Source organism: Tenrec ecaudatus, chromosome 7 (assembly GCF_050624435.1).
Source record: "Tenrec ecaudatus isolate mTenEca1 chromosome 7, mTenEca1.hap1, whole genome shotgun sequence".
Classification (NCBI taxonomy): Eukaryota; Metazoa; Chordata; class Mammalia; order Afrosoricida; family Tenrecidae; genus Tenrec; species Tenrec ecaudatus.
Window position 1 is genome coordinate 18,869,380 of NC_134536.1, and position 23,123 is coordinate 18,892,502.

The 23,123-nt window shown below is 49.9% G+C and overlaps 1 protein-coding gene across 1 annotated transcript in view; it reads right to left on the reverse strand.

The window, feature by feature from the left end:
• Window positions 1–8,259: 8,259 nt before the first annotated feature.
• UST (uronyl 2-sulfotransferase) overlaps window positions 8,260–23,123 on the reverse strand; it is a 340,533-nt gene continuing 325,669 nt past the window's right edge. Inside the window, exon 8 of the mRNA XM_075554408.1 lies at window positions 8,260–10,220. Coding sequence (XP_075410523.1) covers window positions 9,937–10,220 — 284 coding nt within the window. The 3' untranslated portion in view covers window positions 8,260–9,936. The remainder of the gene's footprint in view (window positions 10,221–23,123) is intronic.

Here is a 23,123-nt window from a genome sequence, read left to right on the forward strand (position 1 = left end):
TAATAGTTGTGAGCAACCCCACGGATAAGAGAACAAGGCAGCGACTGGCCCAGGGCTACACGCATACCCTCTCGTATGTGATCAGTCATTTGTTGCAGCCACCCCGTGTTCTGAATGCCTTCCAACAAGGGGTTTCATCTTCCAGCACGATGTCAGATGATACTCTCTTATGATTCATGGAGATTTCATTGGCTACCTTTGCAGAGGTCAACCCCCAGGCTGTCTTTCTGCTCTGTTCACTAGAGCAATAGGTGACCCTCTTGGTGTACATACTACCGGTGGCATCTCTTTGGCATTCTAGCAATGCATAAGCCACCCGGGTACCACCTGGTACCACAAGCTGACTGGTGGGAAACAAACAAGCAAAAGAAACAATTGTAATTTAAAGATGATAACAAAACCAAGTCAGACTCTAGGGGGAAGACAATGATTGATCGAGGAAACTGTTTTAAAGACACAATGAGTCCCCTCTGGACCACCTGCTCTGAAGCAATTGAAGGGACAGAGGCAGGTAGGTGGGGCAGGGTTAGGTTTGGAAACTCATGGCTATTAAGTCAATACTGACTCATGGCAACCCTATAGGGCAGGGCAGAACTAACCCTGTGGGTTATGAGACTGTCATTTTCCTGAATTAAAAGCCTCATCTTTCTCCCATGGAGCAGCTGTTGGTTTCGAACTGCTGACTTTGCAGTTAGCAGCCCAGCCCACTATATTTCAGGGATTCTTAGATTTGAAATGACCTTCTGAAGGTTATGGATACAGCTCCCCCTAGTGTGCAGAACAACGGATCAAAAGATGAGCCCATGCTGGGAGCTTGTGTCTATACCCAAACACCAATCCCAAGGGAGCAACTGGAGACCCTGTGTCACCACTGCTTGCCTCCTGCAAAGCAAATCCCACCACGGGTGAGAGAAGAAATGGGAGCAGGGTCCCTTCATTCCATTGGGTTTGAGTGGGGAGGACTGTGGAAGTCATGAATTGATCTGAGGTACCCAAAGAACAGGGTTGTTGCTCGGTGCCGTAGAGTTGGTCCCACCTCCTAGCGACCCTGTGTACAACTGCACACTGCCACCATGGTCCTGTGCCGGCCTCACAATTGTCCTATGTCTGAGCCCATTGTGACAGCCACTGTGCCAGTCCATCTCGTGGAGGGCCTTCCTTGCCAGCTGTCAAAGAGCTACTTGCAAACGTGCCCACTTTTCCCTAAAGTTCAGTGCAGCTGAGCTGAGCCGATTCTGTGGATCAGAGAACTGTGTTCCATTGGGTTTCCAGTGGCTGTTTTTTTGCCTCCTCCTCCCCTCAGAGGTAGATTTCTTGGCCTTTCCTTATACTTGCCTCTGGAGAGACTTGAACCTCCAACTTTCAGATCGGCAGCCAATCATGTTCACCTATGTGCACTCCCAGGGGCTCTTGTCACAAGTAGGGGAGTGATGTTGGGTGCACAAGCAAAACTGTGATTGATTCCTTGTTCAACAGGAGCACATTACTAAGGATATTATTTGCCCACACCATTTATTTATCAGCGAGAAAGATGGGGCTTTCTCCTCCTGTAAAGAATTACAGTCTGTGAAACCCACAGTGACCGTTCCACCTGTCCTATAGGGTCGCTATTGACTCTATGGCAGTGATTGTGTTGTTGTTCTATGAATCACAATGTTATCCCATGAAAAATAGTCTTTTCCTCAAACAAGATGCAAAAGCATCTATTTTCAAGCAGAATTCCCATCTCTAGACAGTAGGCGAGGCCCAGGTCCAAGCCCAAACCCACTGCTATCGAGTTGATTCTGTCACATAGAGATTCTATGCAGTTTCCAATACTCGATCTTGATGGGGATGGACAGCCTCATCTTTCTCCAGTGGCGCAGTCTGTGTGTTTGAACCAACTTTGCGATGAGTAGTCCACTGCTAATCTGACACCTTCACCAGGGCACCCCCAGGACCATTTAACCCAAACCAAAGTCAATGTTGACTCATAATGACCTGATAGGATAGGGTAGACCTGGTCTGTTCTTTCTCCCTGAGAGCAGCTAGTGATTTCGAACTGCTGACCTTGCAGTTAGCAGCCCCACACATCACCACTAGGCCACTAGGGTTCCTAGACGGAGTTAAACAAACATACAAACAAACAAACAAACAAAAAAAACCTATCTTGGAAAGAAGCCCTTCCAGTTGGGGAAAAATGACTTCGTTGAAAGAATGTTTCTCAAGCATAATCTCCAGGACATTCAAGCTGTGGATACTAATAGGGCTCTCAGAAAAGGGTTGCATAGGAGTGTGGAACTCAGCAACCCCATTGTTGAAACTGCAGGACTGCCCAATACCCTCCACCACTCACCATTCCCCGAGGCTCTGCCAACAGGAGCTGTAACCGTCGGCAGCATTTCCCAAAGTATAGAACGCAATGACTGGTGTAGGCAGGTGTCCATACACCCGGTGCGTGCTTTTTCCTTTGGAGCCACTGGGTTAGAACACTACGTCTTTCAATCCTTTCAGAGGTGTTGTACAAATAGCAAAGGCAACTGAAGGAAGAGGAGGGAAAAAATAACAACTGGGTGCAAGCAGCAAACAGAGTGATTGTTAGGAAGTTTGTGGTCCAGGTCATCGGGCTCTTCTCCATGTGAAAATTGACCTATGGGAATGTTAATGTCTCAGCCCATGGAAGTCCCATAGCGAGGTCTGAAAGGTCAACTCTCCTGGAAATGTCGGCAGCCCACAAAATCACTCTCACTCCCAGATTGCCCACACAACAGGGATGCCACCTCGGAGGATGCGGAACAAAGGCCCAAAGGAGGACAGGCACTTAGACTCTCGGCTTTTCAGCTTCTATTAGAACCTTCCCGGTACACGGCCTGTACTAACTTCTCTGACATCTGAGGTCCCTGCCATCATCCACTGGAGGAAGACGCACAGGGACTTTCAGGAACCCAGCAGAAGCTGTATATCTACAACTAGAGGTGTCATGGCGAAGAGTATTAGAGGAGAGGGGAAATCCAAAGACTAGTTTGTCCTGGACAATAACAGTGAGACGAACAGGCCAAGTGGCAGGGTAGGAAGAACCTTCCCCGCAGGCCCTGTTGTCTCCTCTTGCACATCCAACAGACTGGGGCTCTTTCCTTGGTCTCAGTTTCACAGCACCGTTTTCCAAAACAACAAGCCCTGGTGGTGTAGTAGGTTATGTGTTGGGCTGCTAATCACAAGGTCAGCAGTTCAAAAGCACCAGCTGCTCTGAAGGAGACAGACAAGGCTTTCAAGTCCCATAGAGTTATTTTTGGAAACCCACAGGGGCAGTTCTACCAGGTCCTATTGGGTTGCCATGAGTTGGAGTCCACTCGATGGCAGTGAGTTAGAGTGACTTTTCTGCAGCATGTACCCGTTTGGCATATGTTGGTTGACACCACCCGAAGCTACGAGGAAACACAGCTTCGGCATCGATGGACCTGGAATGATGGGAAATTCCAGGCTCTGCTTCCCGGGGCCATTGCTTTTCTATGGAGAAAGCGAACCCTTCTGGAGGCCTGTGGCTCTTGGACTCTTAGCATCTGGGGACTAAACCTTGTGAACATCGGAATGAAACCTCACCTGGCCCTGTGCCATCCTCTCACCTCTGCCCGCGCCCATTGTTGCAGCCACAGAGCCAATCTGTCTCGTTGGGGGGTCCTCTTCTTTTTTCCACTGCCCCTCCTAGTTGCCACTAAATGGATGCCGCCTCAGGGTGACCTGGTGTGTGTCAGAGAACTGTGCTCCTGGGGGCATTCAGAAGCAGATCACCAGGCCTTTCTGCCAAGGTACCTCTGGGTGGCCCCAAACCTCCAACCTGTGGTTATCAGACGAGCACGCCAGCCATTTTCACCATGCAGGACTCTGTCTAGGCTGGAGCGTGGTTCTTGGTGTTCTGGGGAAGGTCCTCTTTTCTTTCTAATGTCATCCAGACAGGCTGACTGTGGGCACAGGGTGGTCAGATGATGGAGCCAAAGGCCCAGAGAAATGGATCTGCTGGGGCCTGAACACCTGGACTTCCCTGTGTGCAGGGGTGCTGTCAGTCAAGGACTCTGCTTCCTGGTTGTCGCCACCTCGAGCTGCGAGGGGCAGCCAGCAGGCTGGTCTGGCTTCCCGCTGTCTCTGCTGACTGGACCAAGAGGCGGGCTGCGGGTCCAGTGTGAGGTTCTGGCTGCCCTGCGCCTGCTCAGAGCACACAGCGCGTGGGGAGAAGCCAGAAGGAAGACAGGCACACGCGCCAAGATTCCGAGGGGAATGACTTAGCTCACATTTTCCCCCAGCCCGGCGATTCCCCCTTCATTCTTTGTTTCTCGGAGGGAATCCCCATGTTTACAAACTGAAATCTCAACTGCACAGCCGGTCAGTTCACAGCGCTGTGACCCTGAACATCTGCGGGGTTGGGTGTTCCTGGGGCGTCGGCAGAGCTGGGAGCTGGGCATCAGGACAGAAGGGAATGGATTCTCGCGAGAGCGCAGGAAGCAGAGGAGGAAGCCAGAAGACCCTCAGGAGGCCTCCGGGCTGGTGAACCTGGGAGCCTGGCCTTGCCAGGGCAGCTCTACATTCCACGGGCTTTCTCGGCCCATTTTGACCCTTTCTTTGGCTTTGAGGGCCGAGAACTTCTGGAACAACTCACAGGAAGCAGGGCAGCCCCCTCTGCCTTGAAGGAAGGGCATTTTATCACCCGAGATGGTAAAAAAACTCTTTACCCCGGAGTCAATACTCACTCATCAGCGACCTTCTAGGACAGAGTAGAGCTGCCCCTGTGAGTTCCTGAGACTGTCACCATCTGTGGGAGTAGAAAGCCGTCTTTCTGAAGCAGAACAGCTGGGCGTTTGGAACTGCTGAACTTTGTGTGGCAGCCCGATGCGTAACCACTATGCCACCGGGGCCCAAATCTGGTGATCGAGAAACAAGAGCCCTTCTGTGTCTCTTGAGAGAAATATCTAGAACCCACTGGATTTGTTTTGTCATCTGTGATCGAAAGCAATAAGACTGCACTCCCTTTGTGGAATGGGGAGGGGCCTCACAGACAGGATTCCCAGGACAGCCACACCACGAGGAGTCTTCTGCGTGGTCTCTGGTATTGGGTGGGACTGACGGTGCCTCATCATATCTACCCCAAATGCTAGGCCAGGAGGTGGACGTTGGCTCTGTAGCATTATTTTAAAGGGTTAATCTGATAGTCACTGAAAGGGTAAGCCAACCCTGCACGGCGTTAACATGTGGTGTTTCCATATCCCGGCTGCCGTGAGAACGGCTCAGGTGGTTGCTCAGGCCCGGGTGCCTTTGAGGGTCGACTGCACTCCTAGGTGGGTTCCCATGGGGGGCACAGTTTTCCTCTGACACACAGGGGCCCGGCACGCTTGGGGAAGGTCTCTTGGTAACGGCTTCCTCGGAGCTGGTTTCTCGCTCCAGCCTGTCCGTTAGAACTTGCATCCACCAGACATGCTTCCTGTGCTTTTCTGAACAGACATTTCATATCGGTTCTGGCCTACAGTGGGCTTTTTCTGCAGCACGCTATTCAAACTCGTTCAAAAACGTTTCTTCATTTTCAGATGTGAACGAAGTCATTTTAAGTGGAAAAAACAACAACAAAAACCCTCTTCATTTTACTTGAAGGGAATTTTGAAATGTTGATCCACAGGACTGTCCATCATCCCCTCCTCCGGGTGGCTCAGTAGTTACAGACCATTGTCCTGTAACCGAAAAGTCGGCGGTTTAACAACACCCTCCGGAGCCACTCCTCTTGAGACGAGGCTGTTTCTCCTGACGCTGAATAGGGCAAGGTATGACAAAATAATAATCTATAAAATATCAAGGGCTCATGAGGGAGGGGGAAGCAGGGAGGGAGGGGGAAAAGAAAAAAAAGGGCAAAAAAGAGGACCTGATGCAAAGGGCTTAAGTGGAGAGCAAATGCTTTGAAAATGATTGGGGCAAAGAATGTACAGATGTGCTTTATACAATTGATGTATATAAATGTATGGATTATGATAAGAGTTGTATAAGCCCCTAATGAAATGTTTAAATAAAAAAGCTCGTGTTGGAAATCCACAACAGTTCCACCCTGTCTATGGAGTCGCGAGGAATGTGAATCCACTCGCACCAAATAGCTTATCGGGAAAATCCCAGTGCTTGTTGCACATTGATAATGAACTTCAAACCCAACAAGTAACTTCCAGGGTGGCTTGGTCTTTGAAGGAACTTGTCCTGGAAGTGACTTCCTAGTCAAGCATTGTCTTGCTGAGGTACAGAGGGACCAACGCAATGACAAAGAAGGTTGGCAGGACTTAGACCCCAGATTCTCAGTTGGAATAGAGTAGTGGAATGGATTTTCCTTTCATTTAGTACCAAGGCTTCTGATCCGTTTGTTTTACTAACGTCACGTGTGGTTGGAATTGCCTGTCCACTTTCTAGAAAGGATGGCGGTACTGTTCCTCTTGCATTCCATGCGAAATGCAGCAGCGAAGTTCCCCAGGAAGAGCAAACCTGGATGATACCTACTTGCCTGCAGGGCTCGTGCTGAGAAAGAGACCAGGTACCAGGTCTCTTCATTTCCTACATGACTGCAGAGAGCATGCGGTTCCTATTAGGAGCCCCTGAGTCGGTTCCGACTCATAGTGACCCAGTGCGTAACAGAAGGAAACACTGCCCAGTTTGGCACCATCCCCAGTTGGTGTGTTTGGGCTCATGGTTACAGCCATGGTGCCAGGCCATCTTGTTGAAGGCCTTCCTCTTTGTTCGATGTTCCTCCACTTTTCCAAGCACAGTGTCTTTCTCCTGACAATGTATCTAAGGTATGTAAGATGTCCCCACTACTGGAGATTGACGATTCAGATGAGGCTCTTCGGACACTAAGCCAGCCATTGGAAATCGCAATCATGCCAGTGTTTAAGCATTTTACACACAAAACTGATCATTGAGTGATGAGCTCATATTTTTCTTAACTAGCTGGTACGGTGTCATAGAATTTCCAGAATAAAATTTCATAGATGTGTATATTTTTAATACAGAATTTCAAAATCACATTTCGAGAGGGGAGAAACAAGTTAACCGTTGAAGGTGGGCTGAGGGGGTTGGGAGTGAGTGAGTACAGGCAGTTTAGTTCCCAGCCATGGACAGAATGGAGGACAAAGCCAACAGAAAAAACAGAATTTATTTCAACAGAATGGAGGAGAAAAAAAATGTCAACTTCTTTATATTCATTTATTTACGTGGGCAATGAATAAGTTAAGGACCACTTCATCTCAAACAGATTGCTTTTATTTTAGCTAAGCTAATGTTTCAGTTCCATATTTTTTTCTGAATTTCCATCAATGTCAAACACCAGTTCCACCCACTTCTTCTTAAAAAAAAATTACAAGCACTTTGATGGCACTCAAGGAAAGTAGGCTGAAGGTCCATAATAATAATTTTCCTTATAAGAAACATCTCTCGGACCAAAATAAAATCATTTTAATTAACTCTTTCCTGAGTAACGAAAACCTTGGAATGTGCTGAACGGTTATAATAAATAAGGCAGTCCAAGATTAACCAACTTAAAATGTATTCTTTTCTTTAAATTAAACTATGTAAAATGTACACTATATTTCATGAAGTACCAACTGTGTTGGGCATAGAGCCAAAGCCGCATGGGCACGTGCTCCCTATGAATTGACGAAGCGCCTTGGCGTTTATGGGGAAGAGGCAAAACCTCAGGCTGTTTGTGGGGCCAAAATCACACAAGAGAGAGCCCTGCTAGGTGGCCAGTCAGTCAGCATCTTTCATCGTTACGCTGAGGCAGGGCCCCTGCTTTAAAGACTTGTCTTGTAACACATAGGCGGAAGCACACGTGTGCACCTGTATCGGGAGGGTGCAGTCAATCACCACTGGTCCCACAGGTGATCTGACTATCGCAGAGCAAGCTTAGCCTTCCCTTCTAGTTTCAGATTCGGAGTGCACAGTGTGTGAACTAAGCATCGTTCTTTGTACGTAATCTCGTAGACGGGACGCACGGCACAGCAGGTTCATGGCCCCGTTGTGAAGACGGCAGCCTTTCCTGGGCTGCTTCCTAACGCATGCCTTCTTCCGTAGGAGGGTCTGGCCTCTCAATTCCTCTGCTAAGGATACAATCACGGCTCTGCCCAAGTTCTCTGGGAGTGGGGAGGAGGCCCACCGGTGGCCGGGAGCTGGGTTTTGTGCCTCGGAGGATCCTGCCTCCACGGAATTCCTGGGAGGATGGAAGCCTTCTGAATCATCTCGTGATAAAGTCGCTTTAGTGAACACCCGGCGGGGTTCCAGATGGCTCCCTTTCATCCTGGCTACCATCCAGCTGTAATGAAAGAAGGAAAAATTCTAGAGGTTGGTTGGTTTCTGAAAAGTACCAAACGTGTAGCTTGTGTAAAGTCAGAGTCCTGGTCATGGTTGGGTATTTCCAACGCTCATGTTGTTCGTGGGCTCGAGGGGGAAATGCACGAAGTAAGCAAAATTGGTTCCACGGCGTGTCCTTCCTGGCTGGACCTCCTGGCTCCTCCCAAGGGCACTCCTGCTTCTCAGCTAGCTGTCTTCTCATTCACCCAGGCTGTATGGGTTTCCAGTTGTTTTTTAAATGCAAAAACACTTTAGATTTCCAAATTCCTAACGACTGGACCAAGGCGCCATTGGTAGGCAGAAGGTGATGGGGTGGGAAGTTGGGGGAGGAGAGAAGAGCTATTTGGGGAGCAGTGGAACTGCCCCGCATCTGCTTAGGGGACTCTGGGGACATCCACCTCCTCCTAAAGCTGGCCAAGAGGGTCTCACCAGGAAACGCTTGCTCTTCTTCTCTTCCTGCTGGCCCCAGGGAGAGGCTCAGCTCCACAAGAAAGGAGCGTGTCCTTCCCTCGCTGCCGGCACAGAACTCAGTACCTCTGAGTCCTGGAACCAGCTGCTTCTTAAGGGACTAGAAGATGAAAGATGCTAAGCAACCCTCGGGGTGCCATTTGGTTCAGGAAGGTGACCGAGAGAGTACACATGTGATCAGACTCAGAACTTCTGTCACCGTGTGTGTGTGTGTGTGTGTGTGTGTGTGTGTGTGTGTGAAGTGCTAGAACTACATTGGCTCATGCGGGGCTTCCACTGAAAGCAAGCCTGGGGGAGAGATGTTCATACCCTGCCTCGGGATTGTATCTGTCTCGCCTACATCCCTCATGCCGCACATTCTTTCCGCCTGTTCTGCTAGCTTCGCAGGCTGCGAGGCTGCGGCTTGGAAACAGGGTGCCTGGTGCCACTGGCCATGCACTGGGGCGCTGGAACGGGAGTCGGGCTCTGGATTGGTTGGGGGAAGTGACACGAGCCAACAGGCTCTTTCAGAGAGCCACAGCCTGCTCTGGGTGAGGGCGGCCCCTGGAGGGGCCCGAGGCGGGATTCTATCCAATGTGGGAAGAAGCCGCATTTCTAGGGAGAGGCTCTCTCCTGCTGTCTCCATGTCTGGCCCACCACCTCCTCTCACCTCCTTCTAGAACCGATGGATGGCCTGGTCTCGAAAGTAGTTGTGTATTTCTGTTGAGCGATACCCATCTGGGTGTCCCCTACCACTGAGGTTATTTTTTCTTTACAAGTAATTTTACAGATGATAATAAGTTATTGGCCGTGGAAGCATAGCTCTCCCGTTCCCTCCCACTATCACGGTGGACAAAAAGCTATGTCATGATCAGATGCTGGGTGACGGACCTCCTCTGACGTGCCTGAGAAGGACCCGAGGCGCCAAGAAAGACACAGTATGAAACAAAACCAGGTAACCCCCGCAAAACCGGGCATCTCCCAACGACCCCAGCCGGCGGGGAGGTCCCGTTCTCGTTAATGCAGCCGAGCATTCATCCAGTCTCGTCAGGAATCTCTTCTTCTTCTTTTTCTCTCCAAACAAAAGAACCTTCTGGAAGGGGAGGTCCAGCCAGGGGGGTGGGGGGTCGCTCCTGCAGGGTTGCATCATCTCTTATAAATATCTTCCAACCACTTTTCGTCATCTTGCTCCTCTTCCTCAATGGGCTCTTCGGTTTCTGGTGGCGTGGAGATGAAGAAGTGGGGCCTCACGGGGGGCGTGCTGGCTGGAGACTTCAGCCCGAACTTGCGCTTCAGCAGGTGAAACTGCTCTCGCACGTAGTGGTAGAACTCGTACTCGTATCTCATGCGCTGGTAGAGGATCTGCACAGCTTCGGGGGAGGGGACGGTCTTCTTCACGGTCACAGTCAGGTTTCCAAGTTTCCTGTGCTCTGCAAGAGAAGCGGGGTCGCACGTCAGCCACGGTTTCCGCAATGATGGTCAAGAGCTACAGACACGGAAGCAAGACACCCGCCCTCTCCACTGCTGTCCCGCGCGCACCTCGGGGAGGTGACTTGTGTTCATCGTGCTCCCCAACATTCACCACGATCTGGTCCCTAGCTTTCTCCCATCACTCTTAACAAGACCTTGGGGTTCCCCAAGCAGTGTGGTTTCCCCTCTCCCACTCCCGCTTCCGGTCCTTAGTAACCATGAAGAAGAAACGTGGGCCTGTCTGTAGCCTCGCTCTTTCATGCAAGTGGAACGATACCAGGTTGTCTTCTATAAACAATCGCTCTTCATGCTTACATTGGCAAGGGATGATGACAAGGACCAGTCCTATCCAAAGATAACACACACGAAAGGCACTAGGCATCCAAGCAACGAAGGGAGAGACGGTGCCCAAACACCTGTAGAAAGAGCTCGCCGTCGGCTACAACGGTCGCAGCAGCAACAGCTGGCTGAGCAAGCTATCTGACTTCCTCGTCACATCCCGTGACAACTTGACTGTGGTGTAACCAGGAACTAGAAGGTATACATTCCTCGGACCCCCAAATCTATCCACGTTTTCTTTTCTCTGTTGTGACCAGCTCTTAGGAGCAAGGCACTCAAAAGAACCCCCGTCTACTGCATTCCCAGCCCCTTGCTCTGAATGAGCTTTCCTGCCAAGTTTGTCTACTGCCAAGGTGTACTATGCACTAAGCATAGCTCCAAGCAACGGTTTGCACCCACAGGTTCACCCTAAAGGGCAAAGACTTGTCATTCCCAACCCCCACCCATACCAATCGGACTTCATTGGAGTATGGAATGTAAACAGATGTTTCAAACCAACAGCCTAACCTTATAAAATGTATGACACGGCTCACTAGTTAACACGGAAATCCCACAGGCTGGCGGACACCTCTGCCTCTAGACTAGGTAGGTGGCAGCCCCCACGACCCCAGCAGGGGTCTGCAGCTGGGACTCCAAGGGGCGGCTGGTGTCAGAGGACTGACGGACCTGCGAGAGCGCGCTGCCAACAAAGGCTTGCCATTCTATGAGGGTAATTGAGACGCTTTCTGAAGCCTCCCACACCAGTTGGAGGCTTAATTATTTATATATTTTTCCTGAGTGAGGTCATGGCCTCTGAAATAGGGCATCTAAATTCAAACGGATTTTCTTGAAAGGCGTACCACCCAGTTGGATACATCATTCCTAGAAGTTTTGTTAAAGAACGTGGCAGAGACACTTCTAAATGCATTCATGGTGGATCGGTTTATATGAACTGTCGTCTCCCCAGGACAGAGGGGGTCCCACTCCTGTAACAAGTGACAGCTGCGGAAACCCACAGGCGCAGCTCTGTCCTGTCCTATGGGGCCACTTGAGTTGGCATCAACATGATGGCACTGAGTTGGTTTTTTGATTTTTTTAAGTCTTCTCTCCAGATAGGCTATTTTAGCAAATCAGGAGTGGAACATGCTAATAGACATTAATTGTTTTGAAAATCTTTGTATTTTTAAAGTGCAGAGTTTAAAAAACTAATCCTATTAAAGACAGATCAACAAGGTATGAATATTTCAAACTACTGAGAGGTGTAAGAAAAAGAATTCACTTCTTTCCAGTCTCCTACGACCCCTTTCTCTTGAAGCAGGCTAAGTGGTGTGTGGTTTTATGATTAATCAAGCAAGGGGATAAAGAGAATAAGAGCACTCTGCAGTTTTAAAATGAATTCATTAACTAAATGGTTTGGGCCAACTAGTTCCAGAAATAATGTATGGGGCTCTATAATCATAAGTTCATATTGTAAGATGCTTTACATTATTTTTCTATTGCTCTGATGGCAAAATGGGTTATACTTTGGGCGGTTACCCACAAGGTCAGCAGTTTGAAACCAACAGACACACTGCAGGAGCGAGACGAGGCTTTCTGTTCCAGTACAGATTTTCAGCTTCAGAAACCCACTGAGAGTCCCTATGAGTAGAAACAGACTTGACAGTGGTGGGTTTGAAGTTTTGGAATTGGCTGGGATTCACAAGGTCAGCAGTTTGAAACCACCGGCTACACTGTGGGAGAAAGACTGGGCTTTCTACTCCCATTAAGATTTAGAGGCTTGGAAATCCACAAGGGCCGCTCTAATCTGTCTTACAGTGTTTCTATGAGCCAGGCTAGCTCTTTTTGGCACACTGTTTATGCTCTGTGTGTGTTTCCCATCTTCTTTGGACACTTCTTGTATCATTCAATATTTGCCTGTAGAATCTTTCAATATTCAAGGCTTGGGTATTTCTTGAATTTTCTTTCAGTTTGAAATATTCTGAGCTTATTCTTCCTTTTCAGTTTTCATATTCTAGGTCTTTACATACCATATTTCATTTTAATATTTTACCCTGTCTTCTCCAGCTGCCCTTTATTTTACTTCATCACTTCTTCCATTTGCCTTAGCTACTCCATAATTAAGAGCAAGTTTCAGAGTCTCTTCTGATATCCACTTTAATCTTTTCTCTCTTTCCTTTTTAATGACCTTTTGCTTTCATAATGAATGATGTCCTTGATGTCAACCCATAGTGCATTGGATGCTGTTATCAGAGTTCAATATGTCAGATCTGTTCTTGAAATATTCTCGGCATTGATGTGGAATACACTCAGCGTACCAAAAGAAACAGTCAACATTCCACCATTTCAGGAGGTAGCATATGAACAGGAACCAATGGTGCTGAAGGAAGACGTCCAAGCTGCACTGAGGGCAGTAGCCAAAGACAATCTTCGACAGCCTTCCTCTTTTTCACTGCCCCTTTACCCTACCAAACATGATGTCCTTCTCCAGGGACTGGTCTCTCCTGACAACATGTCCGAAGTAGGTGAGACTAAGTCTTGCTCTCTTTGCCTCTAAGGAGCACTCTGGCCATACTTCTTCCAAGACTGACCGATTTGTGCGTTTGGTAGTCATGGTACATTCAATATTATTCTCCAGCACCACAATTCAAATGCATCCATGCTTCTCCAGTCTTCCTTATTCAGTATCCAACTTGCACATGCAGATGAGGCAATAGAAAGTACCATGGCTTACTAGATATATGAGGGGGTACACCCCCAAAACATGGAATCCCCTCCAAGCTCTGTATTTGATTTTTTAACCAAAAAACCTTATCCCCTTCAAAGCACTCCTTCCATTATACTTAAAACATTTGTAAACTCTGTGACTTATTTCTTGGAAACATTTTTCAAACTCATCTGTTTGGATGGCTGATGGCACCTTCCTCATTTTTTTCTTCACCTCTTCTATGTCTTCAAATCACTGTCCTTTTATGTCCCTTCTAATTAGGGGAAGCAAAAAGAAGTCGCACAGAGTGAGGTCAGGCGAGTAAGTGGCGTGGGACAAGAGAGGCATGCTGTTTTTGCCAAAAACTGGTGCAGAGATGGCTGTGTGAGCAGGTGCATTGTTGTGGTGGCAAAACCAGTCCCCTGTCTGCCACAAATCTTTTTTTGCCTTTTTTTGTCCCACTTTGTTACGTAATCTTTTTGAACCTCTAAACAGAAAGCTTGATTAAGAGTCTGACCTGGTGGAACAAACTCCAAATGGACTACAAGTCATCATTTTTGTCTGTTTGAGAAACTGACAGGTGCCCAGAATGAGGTTTGTCATCAATCAATGTTTTACCTTATGTTAGTCTAGGTTGACTAGAGAAACAAATCCAGGGACACTCATATGTGTGTAAGCGATAGCTTGACATCAAGAGCTATTGGATATTGAGAAAATATCCCAGCCTTTTTTGGGTTTGGGTTTTTAGGGGGGCGAGGAGTACCCCCTCATATATGGCCCTTTTATGGAAGGGTTACTGTGAAGGTCAAATCAGATTATGCGTACACGAGGTTGCCTTTTTCTTTATTACCTCTGACCTCACTGAATGCCAGCCATTACTACACAAACATAAGGGGCTCTCAACACACTTCCATCGTCTTAATTCCATTTTTTCCCAGGAATGGTTTGAAGCCCCCTTGTATACCAGAAAAGATCAGGGACAACTGGGCCGGCCACCATTTCTAGACAAATCTGTTAACAAAAGATGCAAGACAAGCTTGTGTTTACTACTTTTCACATGCCCTCGAATGACCTTGTGTCATGCTTGATGGAGTGGGTTACCTGCCCTGCCCTGCCCACCCACCAGCCCCCATTCCAGGCTCAGCCACAGAGGGAATCACATGCAGGCAAGACAGGCTTAGAGAAAGGACACAGCCGTTGAGCCAGTTGCCTCCTTGTCATCAGAGGGAAGAGGGCAGGTCCATCCAGCTACCCCTCAAAGACCTGCCCCAAGTTTTACTGGCCTGGAGCTAATAACCTTTTACAGCAACCCGATTCATTGTATAGTCCGGCATTTCTTTGTAGCCCATGTTCTGGAGGACTAGGAGAGGATTTTGCTCTAGGTTGGAAATTCAATGGAGACTTTCCTTGGAAGCTTCTGTAGTCAGGCTATTTATTGATGACATTTCCTGGGCAATAGTTTCAGGATGGAACAGTTTCACCCACAGGGACTCTGCATCGGAGCAGATTACGGAGATCTACTCTCTTCCACATGTATCCCCCAAGTCCTCCTCCATGGAGCAGGGAGGTGGTCTTCTAGCCATGTCCCAAGTCCTGGTAGGCCCTCACCCTTCATATGCCTTTCCCCGTCACCACTGCAAGGTTTATACCTGTTCACCTGACCAGCATGGAAAGAACTCGCTCACGGAGGCCTAAGGGCCAGAATAAATTCAATGCAAGATTGTTGAAGGACACGATCTATTGATTTCTCAACATCAGGGCTTCCTAACAGATACATGGATTCCCTGGGGATGCAGACTGTTACTGCCTTGGACTGCTACCTGAAAAGGTGGGTGGTTCAAACCCATTGAGAGGCATCCTTGAGAGAAAGGCCTGGTGATCTACTTTCAGAAAAATCAGCCCCTGGAAGCCAGGTGGAACGTGCAGTTTAAGCCAATGAAGGCATGGGCTGCTAAGTCTTGAACTGGGGGTGGGAGGGGGAGCTCCCCTGTGGAAGATGCAAGTCTGCAGCTGGAGACTCTCGTCCAGTGGGGTGGCACACCCCGCCCCCACTCCCAATCGCTCCATCAGAAACACCCTTCCAGCCCCAGTACTTGGCCCACTCACTGCAGAGGTTCTGGGGTAAGAGGTTAGGAGCATCACTCTAGGGCACCCTCCGTGATCACCCCAAATATTGGCCTTGCTCCTGATCTATTTCCAACCCCAGTGCCAAATAAAACAAAAACCCCATATTACCGTTGCATCCAATAGAACTCATAGCAACCTTCCATAGGGTTTCTGAGGCTGTAAAGCTGTATGGGAGTAGACAGCCTCATCTTGATCTTGAGGAGCAGCTGGAGGGTTTGAACTGCCGACTTTGTGGCTAGCAGCCCAGTTCTTTCCAGACAGCACCACCAAGACTCCTTTTAGTTATTCAGCAAAGTGTAATATAGAGATAAATGCACCAGGACCAAGCCCATGACCGTCGAGTCTGAGTCGTGTTGTTGTTGTTAGGTGCCATTGAGTCTGTCCTGACTGCTGGCAACGTTGTCTGTGTACAACAGAACAGAACACGGCCCAGCTCTGCAGTTGTTATGTTTGATCCCTCTTGCATTCCTTTATATTTTCTTATTGTATCCAAATTTCACGAAGCAATGAGAGACCTCTAATAAGATTTATAATGGATAAGATCCCAAGCGGCCTTTTATAATCCAGTTATAATGACATGCTCCTCGCTGTTCTGAGGCAAGTGCGTTGGGGGTTTTGAGTGTTAGTCTGAACAGGTAAGGAGCTTTGGGGTACTGTGGGATAGGCAGTGGGCTGATGACCGCAAAGCTGGCAGTTCAAACTGACGAGTTGCTTCTCAGGAGAAAGATGAGACTGTCTGCTCCCGTAAGTATTTAGAATCCCAGACACCCTATCCAGGTTGGCTATGAGTCAGCATCCACTCAGTGTCAGTGGAGGTCTGAACCTGTACCTAGACCAAGAGGCAGGTATTCGAACAGAACCAGGGTACACCGCGTGGTTTAAAACCAGGAGCGGTGTACATCAGGGTTACATCCTTTCACCATCCTCAGTCTGCAGGCCGAGCAAATAAACAGTCTGAGAAGCTGGACTCTGAAGAAGAGATCAGAGGAAGATTAGAGGCAGGCTCATGCACAACGGTGGATTTGCAGACAACACAACCTGGCTTGCTGACATTCAAGAAGACATGAACACGCTCACTGAAGAAGATCCGAAGTCACAGCCTTCCGCTGTAGATGATACCCCGACACAAAGCAAACAAAAACCCTCACAGCTGGACCGATAAACTACATCACGATAAACAGGTTCAAAAGATGGATGCTGTGTAGGGTTGCCTTTGGCTTGGATCCACAGTCACCGCCCATGGAAGCAGGGGCCGTATAGCTGGGTGAGCAGGGGCCAGCGCTGGAGTTTGAAACAGGGTCTCTGCTTGTGCTGAGGTTTCCCCTGCTTAAATGTGGAACCCTTGTGAGTGAAGCTTTGGCAAGCCTGTGGAAAATGACCGCCCTTTCGTGGAAGGTGCGATTTGCCTTGCACTTTCCCTTGCATTGTATTTTGAAGACATAGGGCTAGGTGCCAGCCAGCCAGCCATCAGGGTTATGGAAAAGCAAGTCCTCCACAGTATTGTCAGATGCCAGACCTCCTGTCCAAGTCCAACAAAACCACGTGAACGGTGGACTCCAATCCTCTCCAGATTGCCTGAAGAGCTGTTCTAGAGGGAGTTGTTAGGTTGTTGCTTTTTCTGGAGGGTATGTGTGTGTGTGTGTTGGGGGGGGGGGCGCGAGACATCACTGCTATTTCAGTTACAAAACCAACATTCATTAGCATTCTTTGGGAAGGGACACAGCTCCCATCGGGCGGACAGAAACTGTAGGATATAACCCTGGGACCTGAAGACCTTACCCAGGACCATCCTCTGAGCCGAGCAGGTACTGGGAGGGAACTTGGGTCCAGGCCTCTTTTACCCACTGGCTGTAATTTCAAAAGACAGAGACAGAGCCCTTTCATGAGTGCAGGGCCGCTGGTGTGAGAACTAAGAGGGAGGCCAGGTAGTGGTTGGCCTCAGGGGCAGATTTTGGAAACTGCTTTTGTTGCTGTAAGATTTCAACAGGCTGGGTCTCTGACTTCACTCAACGTGAGGCCACATCCTCTGGGGGTCAAGGATGGCTGCCCCAGGGCTCTAGAATTTATCTCAGACCCTCACTTATTCTTTTGAGTTGCCTGCTGGCTGCTAGAGATTCAAGGTCCCCACTTCTGCTCTGAAGGTTTTGGGGTTCTAGTTTTATCAACCCACTTATCCTTACATACAGTCACATTTCTGAAATAACTGTGCGTCAGTCACAGGAGTTGTGAGCCTTCGATGGGACAGCCACGCCACCACCATCACCATTACCACCACTCGGCACTGTTGGGTGCTCATGTTGAGCCGGGTATGGGACTTATATCTACTGCTGTCCTTGCTGGGAGCTACTGCCACCCCTGACTCATAATGACTCCATGTGCCACGGAATAAAACAACGTGCTGCCCAGACCAGCACGGTCCCCATGAGGGAATGTGGGTCTGACCACTGTGCTCCGTAGCATTCTTTCTTATTGACTGAGTTTTTAGAAGTTGATTGCCAGGCCTGTCTTCCGAGTCCCCCTTAGTGAGGAGGCTCCACTGGAACCTGTTTAGCATCATGGCCACACCCGAGCCTCCACTGGCCAGTGGGCGGCAGCGGTGGCTGTGCATGACGTGCTCGGTCAGATTGAACCTGGGCCTCCTCATGGAAGGTGACACTTCTAAACAGAACCACAACTGACCGCCCACATCCCATGATCAGGTACGCCCATTCAGGTGGGGGTCTCTTATTGTCACCATTTGACAGGGGAGACAATGGAGAGAAGGTCCCACAGCTGGTGGATGAAGAAGCCCGTAGTTGGGTTGAAGCAGTCAGACTGCAGAGCCCAACTCCTTAAAAATATATTTTTTGAAATTTAGTTTCTTTTTACTTAAAAAAAATTTAAATCATTTTATTGTACACATGTGTATGTTTGTTGCCATCATCATTTTCAAAACATTTTCTTTCTACTTGAGCCCTTGGTATCGGCTCCTCTCTTTTTTCTCTTCCTCCCCGCTCCTCCTTTCTTCCTGCCCTGTCTTGGTCTGAAAGCTGGTTCTGGACCATAGACACGCATGCTGCACCCGAGGACAAATGGCCAGGAAGAGAACCGGGGCCTCCTGCACGGAAGGCAGGAATTGTACCATGGAGCCACTGCTGCTCCTGATTCTACTCGGGCCGGGTGTAAGGCCACCCCCTGGTGGCAGGGCCACAGGAGGCATCTCAGAGAGCTGGTGTCTCCAGAAGGCACAGCCAAGGGCAAGTCCCACTGGGCCCTTGGGGTGCCACCTCCACTCAGCACCAAGTGACTCCTGTGGAATGCAAGCAGACACCCCTCGCCAACCCAGGCCTCCGTGCCCTGCATGCCTTCCAAGCGCACCCCGGGGACTTGACTTTTCAATGGGATGGTAAATAGCGTCTATCTGGTGCAGGGCCAAGTGGGGTACTCTGCACACAGCCTGCAGCCGAGGCCCGGACAGGATTGTGCTTTCTTACCCAGGAGCCGGACCTGCTTCTACCTCTGAGGCCCTCACGGACTGACAGTGTTTGGAGTGGCTCATAATCTCCAGCATTCTTAAAAGCCCCTTTCATGTAAATAAAAGGGAAAATCACAGGCCTATCCCCTCCAGGCCCCCCTCTTCATCTGTCAAACATGAAACCACTGTCACCCTGGCCTGGGGCCAACATAAACCATTTGGAAACACTGTGTGACCCAGCTGCTGTGCCCCAAGGCCAGAGGCCTCCCTGTCTGACCCCAGAAGGGTCGGTTAGCCATATGCAAAAATCACAAAATCTCACCGCGGCCTCGCAGCACATTTCAAAGGGGGCTGGTTTGGGCATTTCCCAAACCTGATCTAAGGGAGTGCATGCAGGCCCCATGCTGACCCCACCAGGGACAGCGGGGACTTGCTTGCACCACATCCAGGACAGGTGACTTGCCAATAGCAATGCAGGTTCAACAGCAGCTGACAGCGAGTCCAACTTTACCCACAAACAGAAGCAGCAGAAACAGAACACCCCCACCGAAAACAAACAAACAAACAAAACCCAACTCTGCCATGGAGTCCATTTTGACTCGTGGTGGCCCAAGAAGACGGAGCAGAACTGCCCCTGTGGGTTCCCAAGGCTGTACATCTGTAAGGGGTGGAAAACCTCTTCTTTCTCCCCTGGAGCGGCTGGTGGATTCGAAATGCTGACCTTGCACTTGGCAGCCCAACTTGTAACCACTCTGCCCCCAGGAATCCTTAGTGCGCAAGAAGCACCGTCCAAAGAGAGGCACTGGTGCTTCAGCTGAGCGGTGACAAGTCCTTTGGCTGTTCAGGGGGCTCAGGCTAGGTTCTGCGGTGACGTTTCCAGCACGAGTGGGGAGGGGGAGGTGATAAGCATCAACTTGTCAGGTGACAACCCAGATAAAAGTCTTGGTCCGGGTGGGGGGCGGGGGAGCTGAGGCTGGAGCAAGGGGGGTTGACCCCAGCCCAGGGTCAGCCGCCACCACACTGATTTCCCCTGAAGCCGTGTGAACGTGATACGTGTCACAGAGAGTCAACACGTTTCCTGATCACGGAGCGTGGCCGCCCAGTTCAAACGCAGCAGTGACATGAATGTAGGGAGTGAGCGAGTGTGTGTCCCTGCGGCCGGCAGCGGCGGAGGGTTGGGTGACAGGCCCTCTGATTTGCCACGCGGATGACCGACGGCCTATCAAGACCAGCTTCGTGGAGGTCCGGCAATTAGGGGAGGAAGAACAAACGTCGGGCTGTCACAGCTGGCCGACTTGGGGCTCAGGGGTGTCTGCGGAGGAACCATCTCCCCATGTTAGTTTTCGTTTGCAGTCTTCTTTTCAGATCCGAAGATGGAAATACTTTCCAAAAACCCCGAGCTCACTTTGTAGTGCAGAAGCAGGTCCCCTCTGGGCAGCCCAAGGGGGAGCTGGGTGGCGAGTCTTCCTTTGAAGGTCGGCAAAGGCCGGGCTCCTTTGATGGAGCGTGTGCGGTGCCAGCGCTGGGCTCTGGATGTGGAGCAGGCGCAGGGGCCAAAGAACGGGGGAGAAAGCACTAGCCGGGTGGGGTGGGGGTTGCCTGTGAGTGGAGTCCTGATGGTGTGTTTACAGCAAACCTCTATAAAGCCATCTGAACCCCAGGGAATCTTGAAGGGGGTGGGGTGTGTCTGTGTGTGTGTGTGTGTGTGTGTGTTTCTATCCGGTTATTCCCTGGGTCACCCAACTCCACCCTCGTCATCCTCAGACTGTGCCAGCATGGTGGGTGGGAACGGGGCTGCTATTAGCTGACACTGATTGAGCTCTGACTGATGGTGACCCTCCCCACCCCCTACGGCGTTCATACAACCCAACACAGCGGTGTCTGGTCCGGGGCCACCCTCACCTCTGCTGGTGACCTCCAGTGAGCCATCTCTGCAGCCCCGGTGTCGCTCCACCGTGTGTGAACCGCCAACGAGCTCTAGGACTGCACTTAGTAGGGCGGTGTGGCGGCTCGACGTGACAGTGCTTTGGAGCCATAGGCCACCTCCTCCCCATGATGGACCGGCGCCATGGCTGCGACCAAGAGCTCCAGCAGAAGCACAGTTATGAGGAGGGTGTAGGGCGGGGCATGAGTCGGAATCGACTTGATGACACTTAGTCACAAGCACGTGGTGGCTCGTAAAACCTCGGGTGCAAAATCATGCCGGCGGAGCGCTTCGCCAAGTACACTGCGTCAGATCCCTTATGTCAGTGTGTGTGTGCGTGGGGGTCTCCTTCCTGAAGACAGCCGATGGGGCGGCCCACACAGAGCTGACACAGGAGCAAGGGCTCTCTGTTCTTTTTCTTGCAGCTTATTCTACACATAAACATGTTTCCTCCGACAGCAGGTAGTCCAGGGGTGCTATGAGGTGTCCGTGACTCCATGGCACCCAACCACAGAGATAGGGACCCATGGAGCCGTGGCGAAGAATCCCCATGCCAACAGAAAGGCTGGTTGTTTCAACCCACTCAGCGGCTTTTCGGGAGAAAGACTTGGTGCTCTGTTTCCCTCAAGTTCCCAGCTGAGAAAACGGCGAGGCTGGTGCTGATCCGTCCCCTGGGGTCTCTCTGAGCCGGAGGGACTTGGCAACACTGACGACAGTCATGTGGACCTACGTGCTCAGGACGTGAATTATGCTCATTATGAGCTCCAGTCATCCCCACTCTCCACTCCCATCCCCTTCACAGAAAATCTCAGTATCTCCCAAAAAGACTTTCGATTTGACACTGGCTTGACCTTAGGGAGCTGGCCTCAGCTTCAAAGAACCAGTCTGCCAGTGCTGGCAGGTGCACGCATCCACTGGGAGCAGTTAAGCAGGAAGCATCAAGGTTTTCAAAGACACCCACTCCTTGGGACCATTGGGTGCTGCTGGGGTTGCTTCGCCTGAGCCACTGCTTAAAGACGGGTGGGGGAGGGAAAGGAGGGCTTAACTGGCATTCAGGACATTCTTTAAAAATCCGTTCCAAGGATGGGGCATCAAAGATGCTAGAAGGGGACAAATCAACAAACCGAAAAGCTGTGAGCCCGTAGGGTTCAGTTTTATTGGGGCACGAAATGAAGTTTCACGATGTTCTAAAAGCAACGGCACAAAATGAACCAAGAGAATTGGCATTAAATCCACACCCTATTTCCGCTTGCTTTCTGCGGGATAACACACTGATGCTCTATGTCACCGTCCGCTTCTACCACTCTTCCAGCATCGAAGATAGACTTAGGAATCCCGAGTTGTTCCGACACGCCAGCACAGGCGGGGAGAGGCGGGCTGGTGGATTTCTCATGCAGTCACCTTGTGAATGGCCTTCACTGACAATTCAGTGACGTGGTCTGCACTGAGGCCAGTGCTTGGCGGCACTGGATGCAATTCTTACAGCTCTTAAGAGTAACGGCCGGAAGCACCCCTCAGCTCAGCTCAGGTTTCTGGGGGAAATGTGGATCCTGAGGCAGATATTTAGAAGTCCTGGATTCCATGTTGAGTTTTCTCTCCTGTTCCCCCACTCCTCCATTATTTCTCTCTCTCTCTCTCTCTCTCGCTCTCTCTCTCTCTCTCTCTCTCCCCCATCATTTCTCTTTTGAGACATGAGAAAACCACTGACAATTTCTAAGCCACCGAATAACACGAGAGCAAAGAGTCCAAGTCCTTGCTGAAGACTTTGTTATTCCAGTCAAGCCTTTGCTAGTCCAGTGGACCTGCCGCTCCTTTCTTTCCTCTTTCCTACCCGGCTTGCTTGCTAAGATGACAAAATGAATCTACTAAACACTACATGTTTCTTCAACAGGATGGAGTCTTTGGCGTTCCCAGGAAAGGTGAGTCTCCTCCCTGGCTCCTGAAGACAAGAGGGACCCGGTCAGTACCTGTAGCCACACGAGCTGTAAGGACAATGCTAGTTTGTCCAAGATCGTTTTTCACCATGAGCTCTAGAAGATGCTGAGGTTGGGAATCAAGGACCAGCATGTCCTTATTTAAACCTTTGAAACTCTTGTACCGAATTCTACATGCATTCCCATGTTATGCTGCTTCACTCAGCCATCATGCCGTAGACTTTGCCTGGGAGACTGTAATTAAGGCTTAACTAATTGGTCTTTGGGGAGACTTCAGCTCATCCTCGTCTTCCTTTTAAAATACTTGAAAAGCCCTCTGGAGCATGAGAACATGCGTCTTTCTCTCCCTTCCCTTTTCTCCCACAGGGAGTCCAGAGTATCCGATGGGGAGGGAGCCGCTGG